This window comes from Clupea harengus, chromosome 9, assembly GCF_900700415.2.
Source record: "Clupea harengus chromosome 9, Ch_v2.0.2, whole genome shotgun sequence".
Taxonomy (NCBI): domain Eukaryota; kingdom Metazoa; phylum Chordata; class Actinopteri; order Clupeiformes; family Clupeidae; genus Clupea; species Clupea harengus.
In genome coordinates, this window is record NC_045160.1 from 12,140,836 (window position 1) to 12,159,380 (window position 18,545).

The window sequence follows — 18,545 nt, forward strand, 5'->3', positions numbered from 1 at the left end:
AATGTCATGCTCCATGCAAGTCTGATCAAAAGCAGACGTTTTTTTGCTGATGCATGTGACTATGGTCAGGTTATCTATTAAAAAGACAACTGCCATCCTGTGCAATTCTGCCACATCAAAGGCCTCTTATCTGACTGCATTCAAATGGGATTTTGAGGTGGAAGAACATATACTCTTTGCACTGTGAAAGCTGCGGCTTCTTTATGTTGCTCCTGGTTAAACAATGGTGTCAGTCCATGAGAGTAAGGAAAGAGATTAGAAAAAGGGGAAGGAACTGCACTCTGACCAGTGGCTGAGATACTGAAAGAACAGCTGGTGTGATCACCCTGACATGGAAGCCAAGGGAGAGAAAGGGGATAAGACAGAGACCGAGACAGAGAGAGAGAGAGAAAGAGAGAGAGAGAGAGAGAATGTGGACCAGGAATTATTCCACCAAAGAGAGCAGGGACACAAATACAGCAGAGAGAGGAGGAGGTGGGAGAGGGGGAGAGGCAACACAAACAGAGTACTCTAACAGCCAACAGACGGCTGCTCCTTCCTCCCTCCCTCATTCCCTGCCTCTCTCCCTCCCTCTCCAGCCCTGTGCCTCCTCCCCCAGGCAGTGAGAGAACGGAGAGATTAACCTGACGGAGGGACTCCGGCTTTAAAACAGCAGGGCGCGCAGAGCAGACACACAGTGGTTGGGAGAGAAGCAGAGATCCTCTCAGAGAGAGAGCGCTCTTTTACACACTCACACTCTCACAAGCTCGACCTGAACGGCAAGGGCTTCACACACAGCGGTTTTGCCATCGATTTACCCAGGGTTTCATACTTCTGTATCCCCAGGATTCAACTTCAGTTGCGCTCCAGCCACTTGAAACTTTTCTTATCATCGGCAGGACTTTTTTGGGGGTGGATTTGAGAGGTTGAAGTCTTGAGGAGCTGAGAGGGAGAAGCTACTGAGTGTTGGCTGTGGCATCCAGAGGCGGAGTCTCTGAGCATAGAGGTAACTGGAGTGTGAAGCTGGATAGCAGTGACAGCGCGGTAATGGACGCCGGCCCTTTGGCCTCGGTGGGCGAGAGCGTCGGCAGCGCCATCGAGGGGGAGACGGTGTGCGCGGCACTGGCCCGCTACGAGAGCACGCTTCGCGACACCGTGCGGGAGATCCATGTGGACGTGAGCGCCTTCAAGCTGGGTGTGGAGCGGCGGCTAGAGGAGACGCTGCACGTGAGCGGGCCGCTGGGGCACGCCGTTGCCCAGTTGCAGCAAGAGAACCGGCAGCTACGCAGCCAGTTGGAGACACTCACCCGGCAGGTGGAGATGCTCACGGGCAGCATGTGCGACCGCAGTGCCCTCCTCGGCCCTGGCAACCCTCAGCACCAGCAGACCGGTGGCGGCAGCAGCGGTGGCACGGGCCAGCCTCAGATGCCCGGAGCAGGCAGCGGCAGCTCCCAGAGTCCCCCGGCTCCCTCCTCTCCATGTGTGGGGGCCACGGGGTCGGCCAGTGGCTTGGCCTCCAGCCCCACCACCGTGCGCTTCTCCAGCCGGGCCACCTTCGCAGTATCCAGCAAGACCAACGTGAGTACCACTGAGAGACACTGTGATGAATGTCAGGAGAGAGTCAGAGTTTAGGGAGAACACTAGAATATTATGTGCTCTACGAAGGGCCTATCCTCAATGTCATGGGGGGTGAGTCGATGTGGGGACCCTCTGTCCACCTCAGGACAGTTGAATATGTCCCTGAGCAAATGTTAGTGGTTGGTCAGTGACTAACATCAAGGTTTAGAGCTAAGAGGAAAAACTTCAGAAACCAGAGTATAAACTGTGTTTAAAGTTACATCACAAACCCAGCTTAAAAGCATTCTGTGTGTCATCCTCTCATGCTGATGTTCCTGGCCAAGATGGATTTTCTTATTCATGACAATCTGTGGTGATACTTCACAGATGATGAATAGAGCGAAGGGATTCTTGCCAATTTGTGTTTATTTTTCCTAAATTATTGCTGTCACCTGGCAGCCCTCAGTCTGCAGCACTCTCGAACCCATATGGTTTTATTAGAGAACCACATGTGTTTGACAGCTTTAAACAAGACTGAACTTGAGGTCAGCAAAAAAATAATGACTGAAATTCAGCTGTTTTATAAACAGCCGTATCCTACTACACATAAGAAACACGCATATAAATGTAAACAAGGCAGGAAGTGACTTCAGAAAATAGCCTTCATCGATTTATTGTTTATTTGTTATTCTAACTACTCCACTTAAGTTTCATCTGAGCTTCCCTCAGTGGGAAACTGTTGTAGAAACACAGATTAGAATACTTGCTATTTACACAAGGTTCAGGTCTCTGACTATGATGTGGATTGAGATCATGGCAGCTGGTCACTAGTTTGGTTGTAACGGGGCTGTTTGGGGGCTGGAGAGAGGGCAGACGGCGTCTGGGTTCTCCATGAGTTTTCCAGCTGCTCTCTGCCACCCATAGGCAGGGCTGTAAAAGTGTGATTATTCAGAGCAAACAGCCTGGCTGCGTAAACACACACGACTCCCTCTGCCTCCCTAACACATACACTCAGGCCAGGGGATTCACTTTTTGCACGTCAGTGTCATAGAACAGGGAAATATTGCAGTTGCGTCACACACAAATGTGTTGGCCGAAGTCATTCAAATTTTGTCTCATTTGGTTTTTTTCCGACGTGTCAGTTTTGCAGCTCTCGAATGTATTCTGTAACTTTCTAAAGTAAACAACATCTATAAGGTCATTAATCAAACATCTTTAGAGAGAACTCAAAACTGCAGCATGGAGGAAAAAGTCTCAGCTATCATTCCGTACGAATGAGGTTTTTGGCCAGCTCTGGCCAGCTCCTCCCGTCCTGACTAGTGAGAGTGAATGGAAACAGAGCGCAGGGCTGTTATCAAGGACAGATGGCTGCTCCTCTACCACATCCACACCTGCCACTGCGTGATGACAGAGCACTGGTGCGGCCTCGTAAAGCCTCTGTGCCATCACCACAGGAGACAGACCGCAGGGGCGCTCCTGGTGCCGAAGGCAGCATCTCCACAGCCTCTTCCAAAGCCTTGCAGCACAACGCAGAGGCACTGGAGAGAGAAAAAGAGAGAGGGAGCGAGAAAGAGAGAAGCCACGCTTTTCCAGATAAAGAATGTGTGCAGGCCTGCCCAAGGAGCATGCAGCTGAGACTGAATCATTTGATTGCTGCATTGCTACACACAGCCTCTCTACCTCCCCCCAAAAGATCCCCAGCTTTGACTATCTCACTACGAGACGTTTCTCTGTCTCCTACTGTTCTCTCTATCCGTCGATCTCTCCTTAGGTCTGTCTTGCTATCAGTATGTGTTAAGATCTGTGTGATTTCATGGAAGATTTTTTTTCATCTCTATCCCATTATCATGCTGTGACAGAGTCTGTGGTATGTCATGTAGATTCCTATCTCACTCCACAAACTAGCCAGATCTAACAAGCATGTATGCGTCAGTTTTCCTCAGAAATGGGTTTTTTTAACGTTTGAACATGCAAAACAACACAGATCACTGCAACCACAGTCACAACATTGTCATAGTTTGGAGGCTTCTAATGCTCATCCCTCCCCTGTGTGTTTGGGGGGGGGGGGGGGGGGCGCACAGCCACAGACACACACACACATACACACATACACACACACACACACACACACACAGTCACAGAGGAATCTCTCCCCCCTTTTCTCGCCCTCCCATCTCTAGCAGTAAGCCTCTCCACAGCTCAGCCAGTCCCCAGTCTCAGTCTGAGGAGCCACACACGGCTCTTTTTTTTTTTTGCCAATTACCACAGCGTCTCTGTGGGCTCAATGGCCCATTGTGTCGACATTCTGCCTCATTTGAAGTCCATTGACTGAGGCAGGATTAGAGGAACACCCAGGTCAGATCCCTCCTTCCACAGGCTTTTCCACAAAAGGCCTTGGTTCCTGAAGACTGGCCCCTTCCTCTTGTCCTCCCTCTCTCTCCACTCTCTCTCTCTCTCTTTCCCTCTCTCTTTCCCTCTCAACAACCCCCCCTTGCATCTGTTCATAGGGGTTTAAATATATGCACACAGAGACCACACCTGTGTGAGTGTGTGTGTATGAAGAGAGAGTGGCCTACTCCACTGCACAATGCATTCCTCCACTTCAGCGGAGTAGAGAGAGCTGCTGTTCCCCATTACTGATGAAGTGAATGGATGGCTCCCAGGTCAGTGGGTTATCTTTGATTTCACTGGAGAGCAGTACAACCACACAGAGCTCACTCCCTACACCCAGTGCTGAGTAGGTGTGCTCTCATAGAACCATGGGGTGGGGGCACAGGCTGTGTGTGTGTGTGTGTGTGTCTGTGTGTGTGTGTGTGTGTGTGTCTGTGTGTGTGTGTGTGTGTGTGTGTGTGTGTGTGTGTGTGTGTGTGTGTCTGTGTGTCTGTGTGTGTGTTTTAGGAGAGAGATAAGTTGTGCATGACTGTTATCTGTGGAAACTCAGTCAGGCCGTCACATTGAGAAAGCACAGACATACAAACACTCACATTCTCTCTTTCCATACTCACACACACCCATTCGCACACATACACACGCAAACTTACTCTCTCTCTCTCTCACACACACACACACACACACACACACACATACAATATACAGGAAAATCTCTTCTTTCAAATGGGTCTAAAGTACCAGATTAAACCTCTCAGACAGGGAGCAGGGCAACTGGTTGTTGTTGCCATGCTCTCAGATAACAGGCACCCCCCAAAATAATCCCCCATGTCAAGCCTGGTCCTTCCATTCCGGTAAGATCACCCCGTCATAACCGCATCTCCCAGCCCAACCTTATTCGGGCCCCAGCTCAAAACATGTAATCACCACCATATTGTGTAATTTGCTTGACATTGCATGATCATTACTCATGGCCTGTGCATGGTGTCTGATGGGGATCTAATTTACAAGAGCTTGTGTGAAAGCACAGAAATAGTTTAAATCCATGTCCAAAGCAAATGCTGGTTGTGATTACTGGCTCTTGAGTGAAATACTCTTGACACAAACACACATACATACATACCCCCCCCCCCCCCCCCCCCCCACACACACACACACACACACACACACACAGAGAGAGAGAGAGAGAGAGAGAGAGAGAGAGAGAGAGAGAGAGACTGTGAAAAGCTCTTCACAGCCCTTTTAGTTGGAGACATTAGCGTAGATCTAAAACACCCAATAAGGCATCAGAGCTATTGCCAAAGTTCATCAGCCCCATTTAGTGTGTTTGTAGAAAAGAATATTGTGTGTGTATGTATCTGTACATGAATGATTAATATGCTTGACACACTGACATCAGCCCCTGGGCCTTACCACCCAAAGCCGTCTCTGTGAAAATGAAACTGGTCTTTTGATCCCCTCCCTCGGCCTCTGGGCCTGGATCAGGCTGCCCAGTGGAGACTCCTGCCAGCAGCGAGAGAACACAACACAAAAAAACTTAGCAGGGCTGTCAAGAGAGTGAGAGAGACAGAGAGAGAGAGAAAAAACGAGACAAAGTCAACCAGGGAAGGTGCGAGAGGCAGAGTGAAAGGTTGAAAAAGAAGAGAGAGAGAGAGAGAGAGAATGGTTGAGTGAAAAAGAGCAGAGGATGGATGGTGCCGGTGGGTGAGGGGTTAGAGAGAGAGGGAGAAAGGCATTCAGACCCCTCCCATGCAGCCCCTGGCTTTCCTAATTACTTCCAGACAATGGCATGTATTTTCATCTCCGTGGTTACAGGTTAATAATTCTCTGTTTACAGGGTGACCTCACTGCCCCATCATATTCATTGTGCGGTCCACTAGAGAGTCTGAGAGACGGGCAAGGAGGTTTAGGCGTGGGTGGGGGGGTGGGTGCACTCAAGCAGGGGAGCCGAGATACCTCTGAACCACTCTCAGATCTACACACCAGCTTAAGCCAGGCAAGAGCTCAGTGTGCAGCAGATCTAGAGGTCAGTGTGGAGCAGATCTAGAGCTCAGTGTGGAGGTCAGTGTGCAGCAGATCTAGAGCTCAGTGTGGAGCAGATCTAGAGCTCAGTGTGGAGGTCAGTGTGGAGTAGATCTAGAGCTCAGCGTGGAGCAGATCTAGAGCTCAGTGTGGAGGTCAGTGTGGAGTAGATCTAGAGCTCAGCGTGGAGCAGATCTAGAGCTCAGTGTGGAGGTCAGTGTGGAGTAGATCTAGAGCTCAGCGTGGAGCAGATCTAGAGCTCAGCGTGGAGCAGATCTAGATGTAGGTCTGGAGCAGATCTAGAGCTCAGCGTGGAGCAGATCTGGCCCAGAAATGCTTTTAAGGTTGGGTGGCGTCTCCTGGACGTGGACACTGAGAGGGGGTTGTTGAGGGAGAGTCTTCAACATGAGAGACACACACTGCCCAATCCTCCCCCTGTGGTGCTGGGACGTTTTGTGTCTTGGACGTCTGTGTTTGTTGGTCAGGGCAGAGGGCAGAGGCTGTGTTGATATCTTCTGCAGATGGTGAACTGAAACATAAGACCAGGCCACAGCCCTTCAGATCTGATGTGCTGACTGCTGTGATCTACTGCTGCTATGCTTCCAGCTCCAGGCTCCGTTGTCCCTCCCCTGTAGCTAGCTTTAGGCATCTGCTTGTGGGACTAGTGAGGAGTATTCGTCCCTTGAAGCCACCACACACTCTCAAATCGAGTTAGACGAGTGCAGCCGCCACTCACATGTTTGTAATCATACAGTCTTTGATGAGGATCACCTCACAGTTGAGGCATTGTTTGATCCCGTTGTGCACTTATGATCCCACTCATGAGACGGCACAGACGACTCCGGGTGATAAAACAAGGAATGGCTGTTACATTGGCTGCTGCTGTTGGAGTTATTTGTGGCTCATTTGGAGAGACGTAGACCCTTGGGGGAACTACAGGTTAGAGCAATATTTTACAATATCATGGCTGACAGATTAGTACAAATGGCTAAAACATCTTGTTTTCCCATGAACGCTGCTTAATGTTTTTCTATTGCCTGAGGGTGAGCTGGACTGTGCTCCCCTGCCTGTGCTTTCCTCTGTAAACAGCGCCCCACCCCAGACCCCTCTTGAATGGAATGAAGGCCCCACTGCGAGTGGTTTAATAGCAGTGGTTGTAAACTTTTCAAAGACCCACCCACCCCCACCCTCTCTCCGTCTATCTGCACACAACTGTGTTCACTAAGACCGCCTTCCTCATGGAGAGAGGCAGAGAAATTGCAGGCTCTGTAGAACTTTGAAGAACAGGTGTTAGTGCCCCTTTCCTTTCCACGACCAACCTGAGTACCAGGAGGAAATTACAGAGCACTGGAGCAGAGGCACCCAGAGCCCTCGTTGGAACAGGGGGCTCCCATCACTGTCTGTTTCCCTGCCCAGATTAGAGGAAACTGAGCTGCCTCGACCTCCGCTATTCAAGAAATGGCATGCAAAACCACAGCAGGGTGGGTAGACTTATAAAAGCAGTTCAGATTCCACCCCCTGTGGTTCTTAGTAAATCCATTGTTTTGCGAAAGCCCAGGGAGCAGCCGAGTCAGCCAGGGCAGATGCGGCCCTGATGCGGCCCTGATGCGGCACTGATCCGGCCCACATCAAGCTGCAATCTGGGCAGGGTTCTGTGTTGAGCCATCCATGGAGGTACACCCTTGGTAGTGGTTTCACTGTTGGTCTCATTTTATGTATGAGGGGGTAGTCACACAAAGAGGCTATTTTTCTCTTTATGAGTTAGCTAAATGGAATGATGTGGAGTTGATAAACACAACAGAGTGTTCTCATACTTGGATCACCATCTATTACCAAGAGAGACAGAGGATGTAATATTTTCATGTTCCTTCAGTTAGTGGATATTTGTGTGTGATGCATGGAAAATACGGAGGCTCATGTCAGTGTGGCATTCATGCCAGTGTGCTGTGCCAGAAAGTACGCTATCTGAAGCAGTGTGTCTGTGCCCATGCCCTGAGTGACACATGCGGGAATAACCCACTCAGCCCCGCGGTGCACTTTGACAGCATGCCCCCATTGTTGTCGCGTTCCATTCCATAGCATCCCCAAGGTTCCGGGAATCTCAAATGTCAGCCAGAGCAAAATGGGCTTGAATATCGCCCTCAAAGGTCTATGATCTCTCATTCTCTCTCTCTTTGCCTCCGTTTCTCTCTCTCTCTCTCTCTCTCACACACACTTTCAGTCATCCTTTTGTTTCACTTCATTCATTTCTTCATTATTCTTCTCTCCAGTGTCTATTGGTGTTATTTACTCTTCTTCCATTTTGGCCTCTCTTCCAGTTTCCCCCTCCTTTTTCGTTTTCGTTTCGACGTTATTCCCCAGTTTTTCCTCAGTGTCAGTTCTTCTTTCATCACAGTGGCTTGAAAAGGTGGACGAGGAGGCTCTCTTTCCACATCAGATAAAAAATTCCCATGGGCTTTATTAATCAGGGCTCTATTTGAGTCTTTGTTTTCAGCATGTGCTCCTCTAAGCTCTCCATTGTGTTGATCCTCATATCATCAGCATTATTCCAAGCTCATATAGACTCTGACAGTCTGATAATCCATCCAGATCCTCTTGTTTGAACACCGGTACTTTTAGGGCACGTTGCCAGGGGGGAAAATTCATGTTCTGGCCCTGAGAACTCACATGGGATGAGGCTGACATTTAAAGTCGCATGACAGCCTCCTTGCCTGGCCTGGCAGATCCAGCCTTGGTGCTGAGGTTTCCATTGAGTGTTACACCCTTCGAACCAAGTGTAGGGCTTGTTTTGTTAGAGTTACCCTTGTGAAGATAACTACATTTGTTGATTTTATTTTAACGTGTTAGGATGCTAGAAGCCTTGACACAAAAATGTAAGTGTTGTGTAGCCTACTCTATAGGCAGTGGTGTAGTCCAGGGTATGCGCAGGTATACGGAGTAGGCCTATACCCACTTATTTTTCAGTCAGCATTGTGTATACCCACTTCTCAAAACAGGGCATAATCTGCAATCGGTTCTGATCACTTTTAACCCAAGACTGTCTTTTAATAGTGAGCTGATTTGAGAAGTTAAACATTACTTCAGGCAACGCAGCAAATGGTGTTTCCTGGTTGCCTAGTTGTTCTGCTAGCTAACTAGCAAGCTAGATAAGGAAACTTTTAAATAACCTTAAACGGTTTAAATGGCCATTTGAGTTCCATTTGCATGAAATGATAGGTAGTTATCTAGCTGATGTTACAGTCTCCTCAATTTAACTTACAAAATTATAATAAGGAAAGGTAGAAACCTGTGCATTTTTGGCCCCAAAATACATAACAACTTAGCAACTTATTAGTTCATATTAACACACACTAGCAACTGCCAAACCTAAAGATAGTTCCCTGAGCTAGAGATAGCTAGGGTAGTTCATAGATAGTTTCATTGGCATGAGACTTTGCATATTTTTCACATCAAACGGACATCCGTGCTCCGTAGCATCCTGTTAAGCCTGAGTTTGATGGAAATAGTGCAATACCCGTTACTGTACCGTTTTGGAAGACTGCGCGGGAATATTTAACGTGTTGTTTTCATATGTGAAAGTGGTATCAATGGGAAGATTCTCCACCCCCAACACCACATCCCAGACTGACCTCACTGTGTCCACTGTGTACCAGACAGAGTGACTGAAAGCAATCAAACCAGCTCTGAAATAACCTCACTAGTTTTCCTCGTCCCAGCAGGGGAACACAGTGGAACTTAATTTTCTCCATCTCATTCGGGGAGGACAAGTGGAGACTGAGGGCTTTTCCACGTCTTCTGTTCGGCTTCGTGTTTTCATCTAGATATTTTATTGTTCCCCTCTGATAATCTGATGACGCATTCCCAAGGACGGTGGGATTTGTTGTTCCTGGAAGTTGGATAGAGGGCCTTTTATGTGGGAGGCAGAGCGTGCACGTCTGTGGGGTGTGTCTGGACTCCCCCCCCTCCTTTCCCCTTCCTCTTCAGTTCCTTCAGAGGCCAGCTAAAAAGCAGTGATCTCTTTTCTGAGTCTCATTAATCGTGCAAACCAGAGAAGTGGCATGCATGCTCTTCATACAGTTGTGTATTTCCTGCCAGTACAGATGTCGGTCAGCACACAGTGAGAGAGAGGTGCTAAACTGAGATCTAAAGAAAGGAGGCACCCACAGCTCTTATCGCTGGGTGCTGTACGGTGAGCAAGTGAGCACTCTTAAACAGACACGTGCCTGAAGCCCCGGCTCCAGAAGGGTACAGCACATGACTGCGTTTCCAGGCCTGGAGCGTTGCCACGGCCGTCCAGGACTTCAAGGAGGAGCTGGGTGTTCAGTCAGAGAGAGAGAGGGAGAAAGAGGGAGAGATTGTGTGTGTGTGCACGGAGCTGCAGCGTTTTCACGGCCGAAAGGGGCGAAATTCGTCTCCCCTATCATCCTCTCCCAGCGGGGTATCCAGCTGTTAGCGGCCTGCTCGGCTCTGAAACACTCACGCTGCTAGCATTCCTCCAGCCTGAGCTCACCTGGCAGCTATCGTCGCCCCCTTTACTGACTGCATCACACACTCAGGAATGTACTTTTCCTTACTGTGTGCATCTGTGTATGATTTTAATTGTGGCTGTATGTGTGTTTAGAAGTGAGTCTGTTAGGGCCTTTCTTTGCTACGTGTTAATGTTTTTATAGTTCACATACATAGTCGATGGTATATATTTGTATATGTTTATAAGTGCTACTTGTTATGTTCTTGGCAAAGTTAAACAGAGTCCACACATACGCATGTAGATTAAGAAATACAATTCCCTTCTTTCATGCCGGTATTCATTTTAATTTTCCACACGAGGTGTATTCATGGTATGCAAATGCAAGAGCAGGTTTTTCCAGGTATACTGCACATCATAAAAGCTATGTTGTTTGCGGGTTGCTTGATTACCCTTTCCTGCAGGTAGAGTTCATCTGTAAAAAGTGGAATCACATTGCAGCTGATTGCATTAACCAGATGGCTTTGCCTCTTGTTATGATGCCATGACCTTTGCTCATGGGTGACCTGACCATGATGCTCCTGTCTGTAAGCTGTGGAGTGGAGACTTTCATGTAGCTCCTCCGGTCTCCTGCTGACCTTTAAGTGTGGCCAGTGTTGCCAGGCTCTTTGGCTGGAGCCTCAGGAAAGGCAGCTGGACTTCCAAACGATATCACAACAAACACACCATGGCAACAACAGAACCTCGGACCAGCAGGCTATTTTCTCCCTGGCTGTCAGCAGCACATGGCTCTGTGTTTTGGGGCTATTTGCAGACGGCTCTTGAGGCCTTGTGCAAACATATAAATAGATCTGAAGAAGCCCCTGCACTGCAATGAACAATGATAAGGGGATATTTGCCTTGGGCTATAAACTAAATGCTGTCCACAGTTTGAAACTGAGTTGTACTGAAGGGCAGAGGAGTGTATGCTTGGTTGTCCTGACTTCTTTTAGATGTTTTTGGGAATGTCTGTAAGCCGGACCGCCATGATTTTAAGCACAGATGCCCTTTCATCTTCTGCCACAAGGTATTGGATTATCACATTAGATCCCACATTAGATAATCACATTACAGTCCTGTATGCTCTCCTTTTTAGTCCTTCAGCATATTCCTCTGATTCACGATTAGCTTCGTTAAGGAACTTGTGAATAAAGTGAGGTGAGCTGCGTGGTCATCTGTGTTGTGTAGCTGAGAAGGATAACAATCCTTTAATACGACGATTCATTGCCCATGAGACATGACACAACACCAAAAACGCTATTAAAGTGCAGTATGCAAACTGGTGACGCTGTGTTTTGTCTGTTTTTGTTTAGAGCATTGAGCGAGAGGAGCCCATAGAGGTGGATCCAGCACCAGCGACCACAGGGTTGGAGAATGGACACACACCAATGTCAGGTGACCTCACATAGCCACTACCTCAATCTTTCTCTATCTCTGTCAGTTCTCATTTCCCTTCTTGTGGTGTTGCTCCAAAACCATTGGATACCAGGTTAGATATACTTCCAATCTGTGCTGCCAACGCAAAAAGTATCAGTCTCAAAAAGAGACTGAATATGGCCTTTACTGGACAACTCCAACAAATAAGGATCAGCACACTCCGCTGAGCTTAACCTAAACATTAAGTGCAACATGCAGTGTTGATGTGCTAATTGGTCGCACCTTGCCTTGCTGTCGGTTGTTATAACTTGCCTGTCTGTGTAGCGTATCTGAAGAGAAGCTCCAGCTTCCTGCAGTATCTGATCAATACGTTGCCCTCCTCTCCATTCCAACAGAAACCAGTCCAGTGGCACAGAGGGAGAGCCCTCTCCCACCCTTCCGTGAGCGCTTAGCTTCAGCAGCCACGGCCATGCCTCACCTGCCCATCACAGCCACCACCAAGACTGCAGACACCTCTGGAGCCCCTGTCATGAAGAGCCCTGACTCCCCTACCAGTCCCATGCGGTCACTTCCCCCCGCCATTACAGATCTGCAGCCTCCCAGTGATCGGGCCGCCATGGACAATCAGCCACAAAGGATGACAGAGTCACCAGTGCACCAAGGTCAGTCAGCCTAGCCTTTGAGCTCAGGTCTTATCTACTGTAAGCCTATATCATATCATCACACCAGAATGTAAACAAATGTACTAACTGTTGAGGCAGCAGTTGCTAAGGAGTTGAAGTGTTCATTAAGCAGCCATAAAGGCTTAGTATCTGGCTTTGTGTAGAAATGTTCTTTTGCAAAAAAAACTCCACCAATGTAACAGTACTGTTAGGGGCTTATATTCACAATCATGTCCATTATTAAAACTCTTGTTGATCTCACTGTCACACTACAGTACGTGTTTCTGACTGAGTGCTTGCCTGTTACAGCACCCACTGTGAAGACATGGAGCCCGAGTCCAGTTAGAACAATGGGGTCCCCTCGCTTGTCTGGTAAGAAATGCAGTCAGTTAACCTTGTTATGATAAAAGCATAAGCTTTTTCAGTTAATTATAATGACATTTTTATTATTGTAAATTACTCTCATTTGTCGCGTCACAAAATCTGTACACTCGTCAATCTGTACAATCTGTTCACTCGTGTGCCATACTTTCTTTCAGAAAGAACCTCAGCACCTGCAAAATCAGTGACATATTCAGGCCTTGTTCAACACAATACAGACAGGTGAATATGAAATTGAAATGTTTTAAAGTTTGGCAGTTGGTCAGTTCAGACAGTTTTGTTCCATCTACTTATTCCCACTGGCCCATACACTGAGATGTGTCATGAGACAATGATAAACTGACTATTAACGGTTAATAAAATATCAGTTTCACGGGGGCAATAATAATATGTGATCAAAACTAATTTTCCATCCTAGATTTGGTCAGTTGTGAAGACCAAGAAACAACCTTTCCTTGTGAGCTTTGCTTTGTGTGGCTAGTGCATCACATTCATGCAGTAGTTTACAATAAAATATTTGTTTAGCCCCCAAACTCAGGGAGCTAACAGAGTTCACAGGGCTGTGCAGAATTACTGTAACCTACATAAATATCATTGCCTTGTAATGAAAGTAAGGCCTTGTGTGAAACACAATGTGTGTTCCCTCTTGACCTCAGGGGTCTGGATGGTAATGGGGACAGCCCTTTTGGCCGAGGCCCTGAGCGGAGGCGCGAGCTTGTGAGGTCACAGACACTGCCACGGAGCATCGGCGCCCAGGCACGCCGCTCCATCTTCGAGCGGCTCGACTCGGAGAATAATAGGTACTTGCGTTTCTGCGCCGCACTGTGTGTCTACTCTGTCATCACTGGGAGATTTAAACAGACGGCTTCCTGTAGGAAATTATTTCCATTGGATAACTCTGAGCTTTCTTCTCTTCTCCTCTCATTACCAGCCGTCCCAAACCTCTTGACTCGAAGCCCAAACTGAAGCGCTCTCAAAGCTTCGGTGTGTCCAGCGCCAGCAGCATCAAGCAAATTCTACTAGAGTGGTGTCGCTCCAAAACCATTGGATACCAGGTTAGATACACTTCCAATCTGTGCTGCCATCGCAAAAAGTTTCAGTGTTAGGTGAAAATTCACTCGTTACCTCAGGACGGAGTTGCATATAAGTATATTTATTAAACAACAACAACAAGCTTATTGGGCTCACCCACGTCCCTGTAGGTCAGAGAGAGGCACGGGCCCTCGCTCAGAGAGAGAGGGAGCCCGGGCTTACTCCCAGCCTGCAGCAGACGAGAGAGAAGCAATATTAAACACATAGCACAAGGTTTATATAGATAGAAGTTTAGCATTCTCTGGCGCCAAAACACTTTGTCAGCAGGGATAACCACGTGGTGGGTCTCTGACGTCCGAGGTAATCTTACTCTGCTTCCTGCCATACAAAGATGTCAGTTCGACCCTTCTTATCACCTCTGGTCCAAACATGCTCTTACACATATGCAGACTAAGTGGCACCTAATAATCTAAGTTACACACACACAGAAACACAGAAAAGCCATGTTCCTGCTTACATAAGCACATGATTCATACAAGGTAATTATTAATACAAGGCACTTGAGTAATATATTCTTAAGTCATTAACAGTGTTTCGAAATTATCTCTGTCAATCAGTCTCAAAAAGAGACTGAATATGGCCTTTACTGGACAACTCCAACAAATAAGGATCAGCACACTTCGCTGAGCTTAACCTAAACATTAAGTGCAGCATGCAGTGTTGATGTGCTAATTGGTCGCACCTTGCCTTGCTGTCAGTTGTTATAACTTGCCTCTCTGTGTAGCGTATCTGAAGAGAAGCTCCATGCACTGGCTGCACTCTTTCTCTCTCCTGCAGCCTTTTCTGTAGCGTTGCCAAACATTCCATGTGGCTTTGGTTAAGGAGAGGGCTGTCATTGTCAAGGCAAATTTAAGGTTGAAGGGGAAGGAGATGTAAACATTGGGTAGAAGAACGAGTGGTCCTCTACAAACATGACAACTTTGATTTTCTTATTGACAAGCTGATGATTTTATTTGCCAAGCTAGAGTGAGGAAGAAATGGCCATAAATTACACAGTTTGAAAAGCATGTCCGTAGTCAGTGAGTTAGGGGAAGTGGTTCGGAAACATTTTAAATTCCTTGTGTGTTTTTCCCATTAGTCAGATGAAAATGCTTACTGAGGACATTCCATACTAAATAACAAATTGCTGGTTCATTGTATTTTACTTGGTTTATAGCTACCCACAGTCAGTCACACCTATCTCTTACCACGGCCTGTCTTCCTCAGAACATTGACATCCAGAACTTCTCATCTAGCTGGAGTGATGGCATGGCCTTCTGTGCACTCGTCCACTCTTTCTTCCCCACTGAGTTTGACTACAACGTGCTGACAGCTGCTGAACGCAAACACAACTTTGAGATGGCATTCGGCATTGCAGAGTGAGTGGACATTAATTACTGTATATGACTCTTACAATGTGACTGGTTTACATTTGCATCTGAACCAGATAATGTATATGTGTGTCTTAGATGTGATACTACATTTCATCAGAGATAGAAGTATTGTTTATATACAATACATAACATATACAATTATATACAATATGTAACATAAAATAGCGTACATTATGCTTTATGTTTATTATTATTGTACACATTTAACTGTATGGAGCACATTTGTTGGCCCAATCCTCTTGGTAGAACTCATAACTTAGTGAATAATTACCATACAAATTAAAGACATAATTCACAGAATCCCCCCAACCTGAGGAAAAGTAGGCCTACTCACAAATCACGAGCAGCAGTCATACACCATGCTAGAGGGAAGGACAGCGGGTAGAGTTACAGACTTTCCACTGCATCTCAGTCTAGAGGATCTGTACCCCACACTTAAAGCTGGAGGGCCATGCCAGTGAATATCTGTCTAGAAAGCGGCGGCGGATTCTCCTTCCCCCCTCCACTGCTGCCGCATCCTCCATCCCACAATCTTAGAGCTTGACATCATCACACTGCCATCTTCCCAGCTCTAATAAAGTCTCAATCTTTCCTACTGCATGTATAAAACTGCACTGAATGTAAAGTTTTCCTAAAGTCTATTTATACTCAATTGTTTCGTACTTACATGGCCTGCAGTAGCCTAATACTCTTTCTGCTCTTCGGTCATTTCAGGGTGAAGGCCGGCTGTGATCGTCTCATCGAGGTGGAGGACATGATGGTGATGGGCCGCAAGCCAGACCCCATGTGCGTCTTCACATACGTCCAGTCCCTCTACAATCACCTGCGCAAGTTCGAGTGAACTCACCGACCTGTCTCGTAGTCAGTTATCCACTGGCGATCTGGACATTCAGTGGAGACCTAGAGAGCAGCATTGCCCCCTGGTGGACCATACTGTGCCTTACAACAAATTATGGAGAAGTAACGGTCATCCGCAGGTGGAAGATTTATACTTCCACAGCTAGCTAGACATATTGATGTGATGGAGGCTGCCAGAAGGCTTTCTGCCCAGTGATTGAGGCACATTGCTGAAAACATGTAATCACTGCCATGGGGTGCTGGTCGTAAACATTACATTTTTGAGTGTTGCTTATCCCAAAAGATCGTCTTGAGTATGTACAGTAGATAAGTTGTGTTTTTCTTAAAGCTTGTAGTCCTACCACTTTTTTTATTCATTGTTTGAATGTTTATTTATCTCTAGATTGTACTGTGGTCATCAATGTGTGGTCTCTGACACCAGCATGTGTTCACGTTTCAAACTGAGAATCCACAGCTAATATACTGTAAACACCAAAATAGACCTTCCTTATACCTACAGACTGCAATGACTTTGAGATTTACTGTAGACGTTTAAGGACGCTGATCCACCCAGGTGGCACACAAGTGTTTTCGGGTGTGGAAGTGTTTTCAGGTGAAAAACTGTGGTGGCTGGAGAGGGGAGCGTTATGTTTTATTTACATTATTTTGATAAACTAACGAATAAAATGAAATGTTTTAAATAAATTCACTAGTTTCACACCATGTCATCTATTTCCTGTGCTTGTTTTCCTATAGCTCTGTTTGGAGTTTTGGGTTCCGCCTTACGTTCTATAGTTTAACAATTCAGCATACAGAAATGAATGAGGCCTAATCATTATAGAACAATGGTGTAAATATAGATCATTCCTCAATTGAACATAAACGGTTTAAGATATTCAAATCTATAACAGTATGTTTCACAGGTCCCGTGTTTGATGATAGTGAATAATAGAAATGTGCAAATCCAAAATCTTCATCCAATTTGAGGTGGTATGGTGTAATCGGGGACGCAAAAGCACCTCAACCACCTATGTTAGCGCGCACTTGCGGGGGGGGGGGGAGGGGATGATGTGTCTATAAGAGAGCTGGATATCGGAGGATGACCACAAATTATTCACAATCAACTCCGTTTTCGGTGACAGTAGTTTTTCAGGAAATACAGTGTTCAGGAATTTGTTCAAAGGATTTAGATCCTATGAGGAAAGATGAACTTTAATGACCTTTTTGCAGACCGGGACATTTTCAAAGGTAGGTCTATAAGAATAATAATAATGATAATGATAATAATAACAATAACAATATAGTCGGTTTTGATGATGTTGTTTATTTTAGAATGTATCTTCTTGAAAGTTAACGCCCAGTAGCCTACCAATAAAGACTAAACAAATAATTGAACTGAAGCAACAACTTTCAAAATAAAAACAATAACTTTCTGACAAAAAAATAATTATTTGGGGCAAAAACAAATTTGGCCTAGTTCATCATTTATAGCAATGACCAATGGTTATAATCCGTAAATACGACATAATAAAGTTTTGACGGTCCAGCAGAGGTGAATGGAAGTGCACAATCTCCGCCCGGATTTGAGCGGAGCGTTCCGGAGGGTCACAGGAAAAGAAAGAGGACCATCTTTAGTCGCGCTCAACTAACAGAGTTGGAGCAAGCTTTCGCTGTGACACCGTATCCTGACATTACTCTGCGGGAAAGACTGGCCGCCTTGACGCGCTTACCGGAGAGCAAGATACAGGTTTGTGCAACACAATACTTATATCTGCATGGAATGTATGCATCACTATCCTGTTCTAAACGAATGACCCCTGTCGCAGGTGTGGTTCCAAAACAGACGTGCCCGCAGCATTAAAAGTACCAAACCAGCTAAGAGAGGACCAAGCAGCGGTATCTCTGTGAGTTGTGCGTCAGATTCTCTCTTTCGACGGAACAACTTCAGTTCCTCTAACAGTCATGATATTTCTAGACCCCATCAAAGCCATGTTGGATCACAGCCGAACCCCACAGACTGGATCAAACTTCACAGCACCCCCTTAGCCCAAGAGGTTTACTCCATGGGGCCGAACTTTTCAGAAATTCGGACATGGGAGAATGACCATCACAGCATGCACCGGGAAACTTTTGGAGTTTCAGGATGCAACAACAACCAAGCCCATGCATCTCTGATGAATGCAAATGGATTCCCCCAGTCCTGCACTGTCACCTCAGGATACTGGCACCACAAGGCACATTCTGTCCCAAAGTCAAAGGCCAGATATGCTCACATTCCAGAGGACCAGACTGTTCCTCCACATCCACAGCAAACATATTGGGATGAGAGCAAGGGACAGGGGCATCTTCTTGTGGGCACCCAAACCTCTATGG

The 18,545-nt window shown here is 46.6% G+C and overlaps 1 protein-coding gene across 1 annotated transcript; it reads left to right on the forward strand.

Moving 5' to 3' along the window:
• The first annotated feature begins 506 nt into the window (after positions 1–506).
• Positions 507–16,895, forward strand: smtnl (smoothelin, like). Its single transcript, XM_012836249.3, has 9 exons — positions 507–1,557; positions 11,764–11,845; positions 12,223–12,489; positions 12,799–12,861; positions 13,029–13,092; positions 13,527–13,670; positions 13,802–13,925; positions 15,169–15,320; positions 16,050–16,895. Exons 1-9 carry the CDS (start codon positions 1,027–1,029, stop codon positions 16,174–16,176), a joined length of 1,554 nt encoding a protein of 517 aa, XP_012691703.2. The 5' UTR covers positions 507–1,026; the 3' UTR covers positions 16,177–16,895.
• The last annotated feature ends 1,650 nt before the right edge of the window (positions 16,896–18,545 follow it).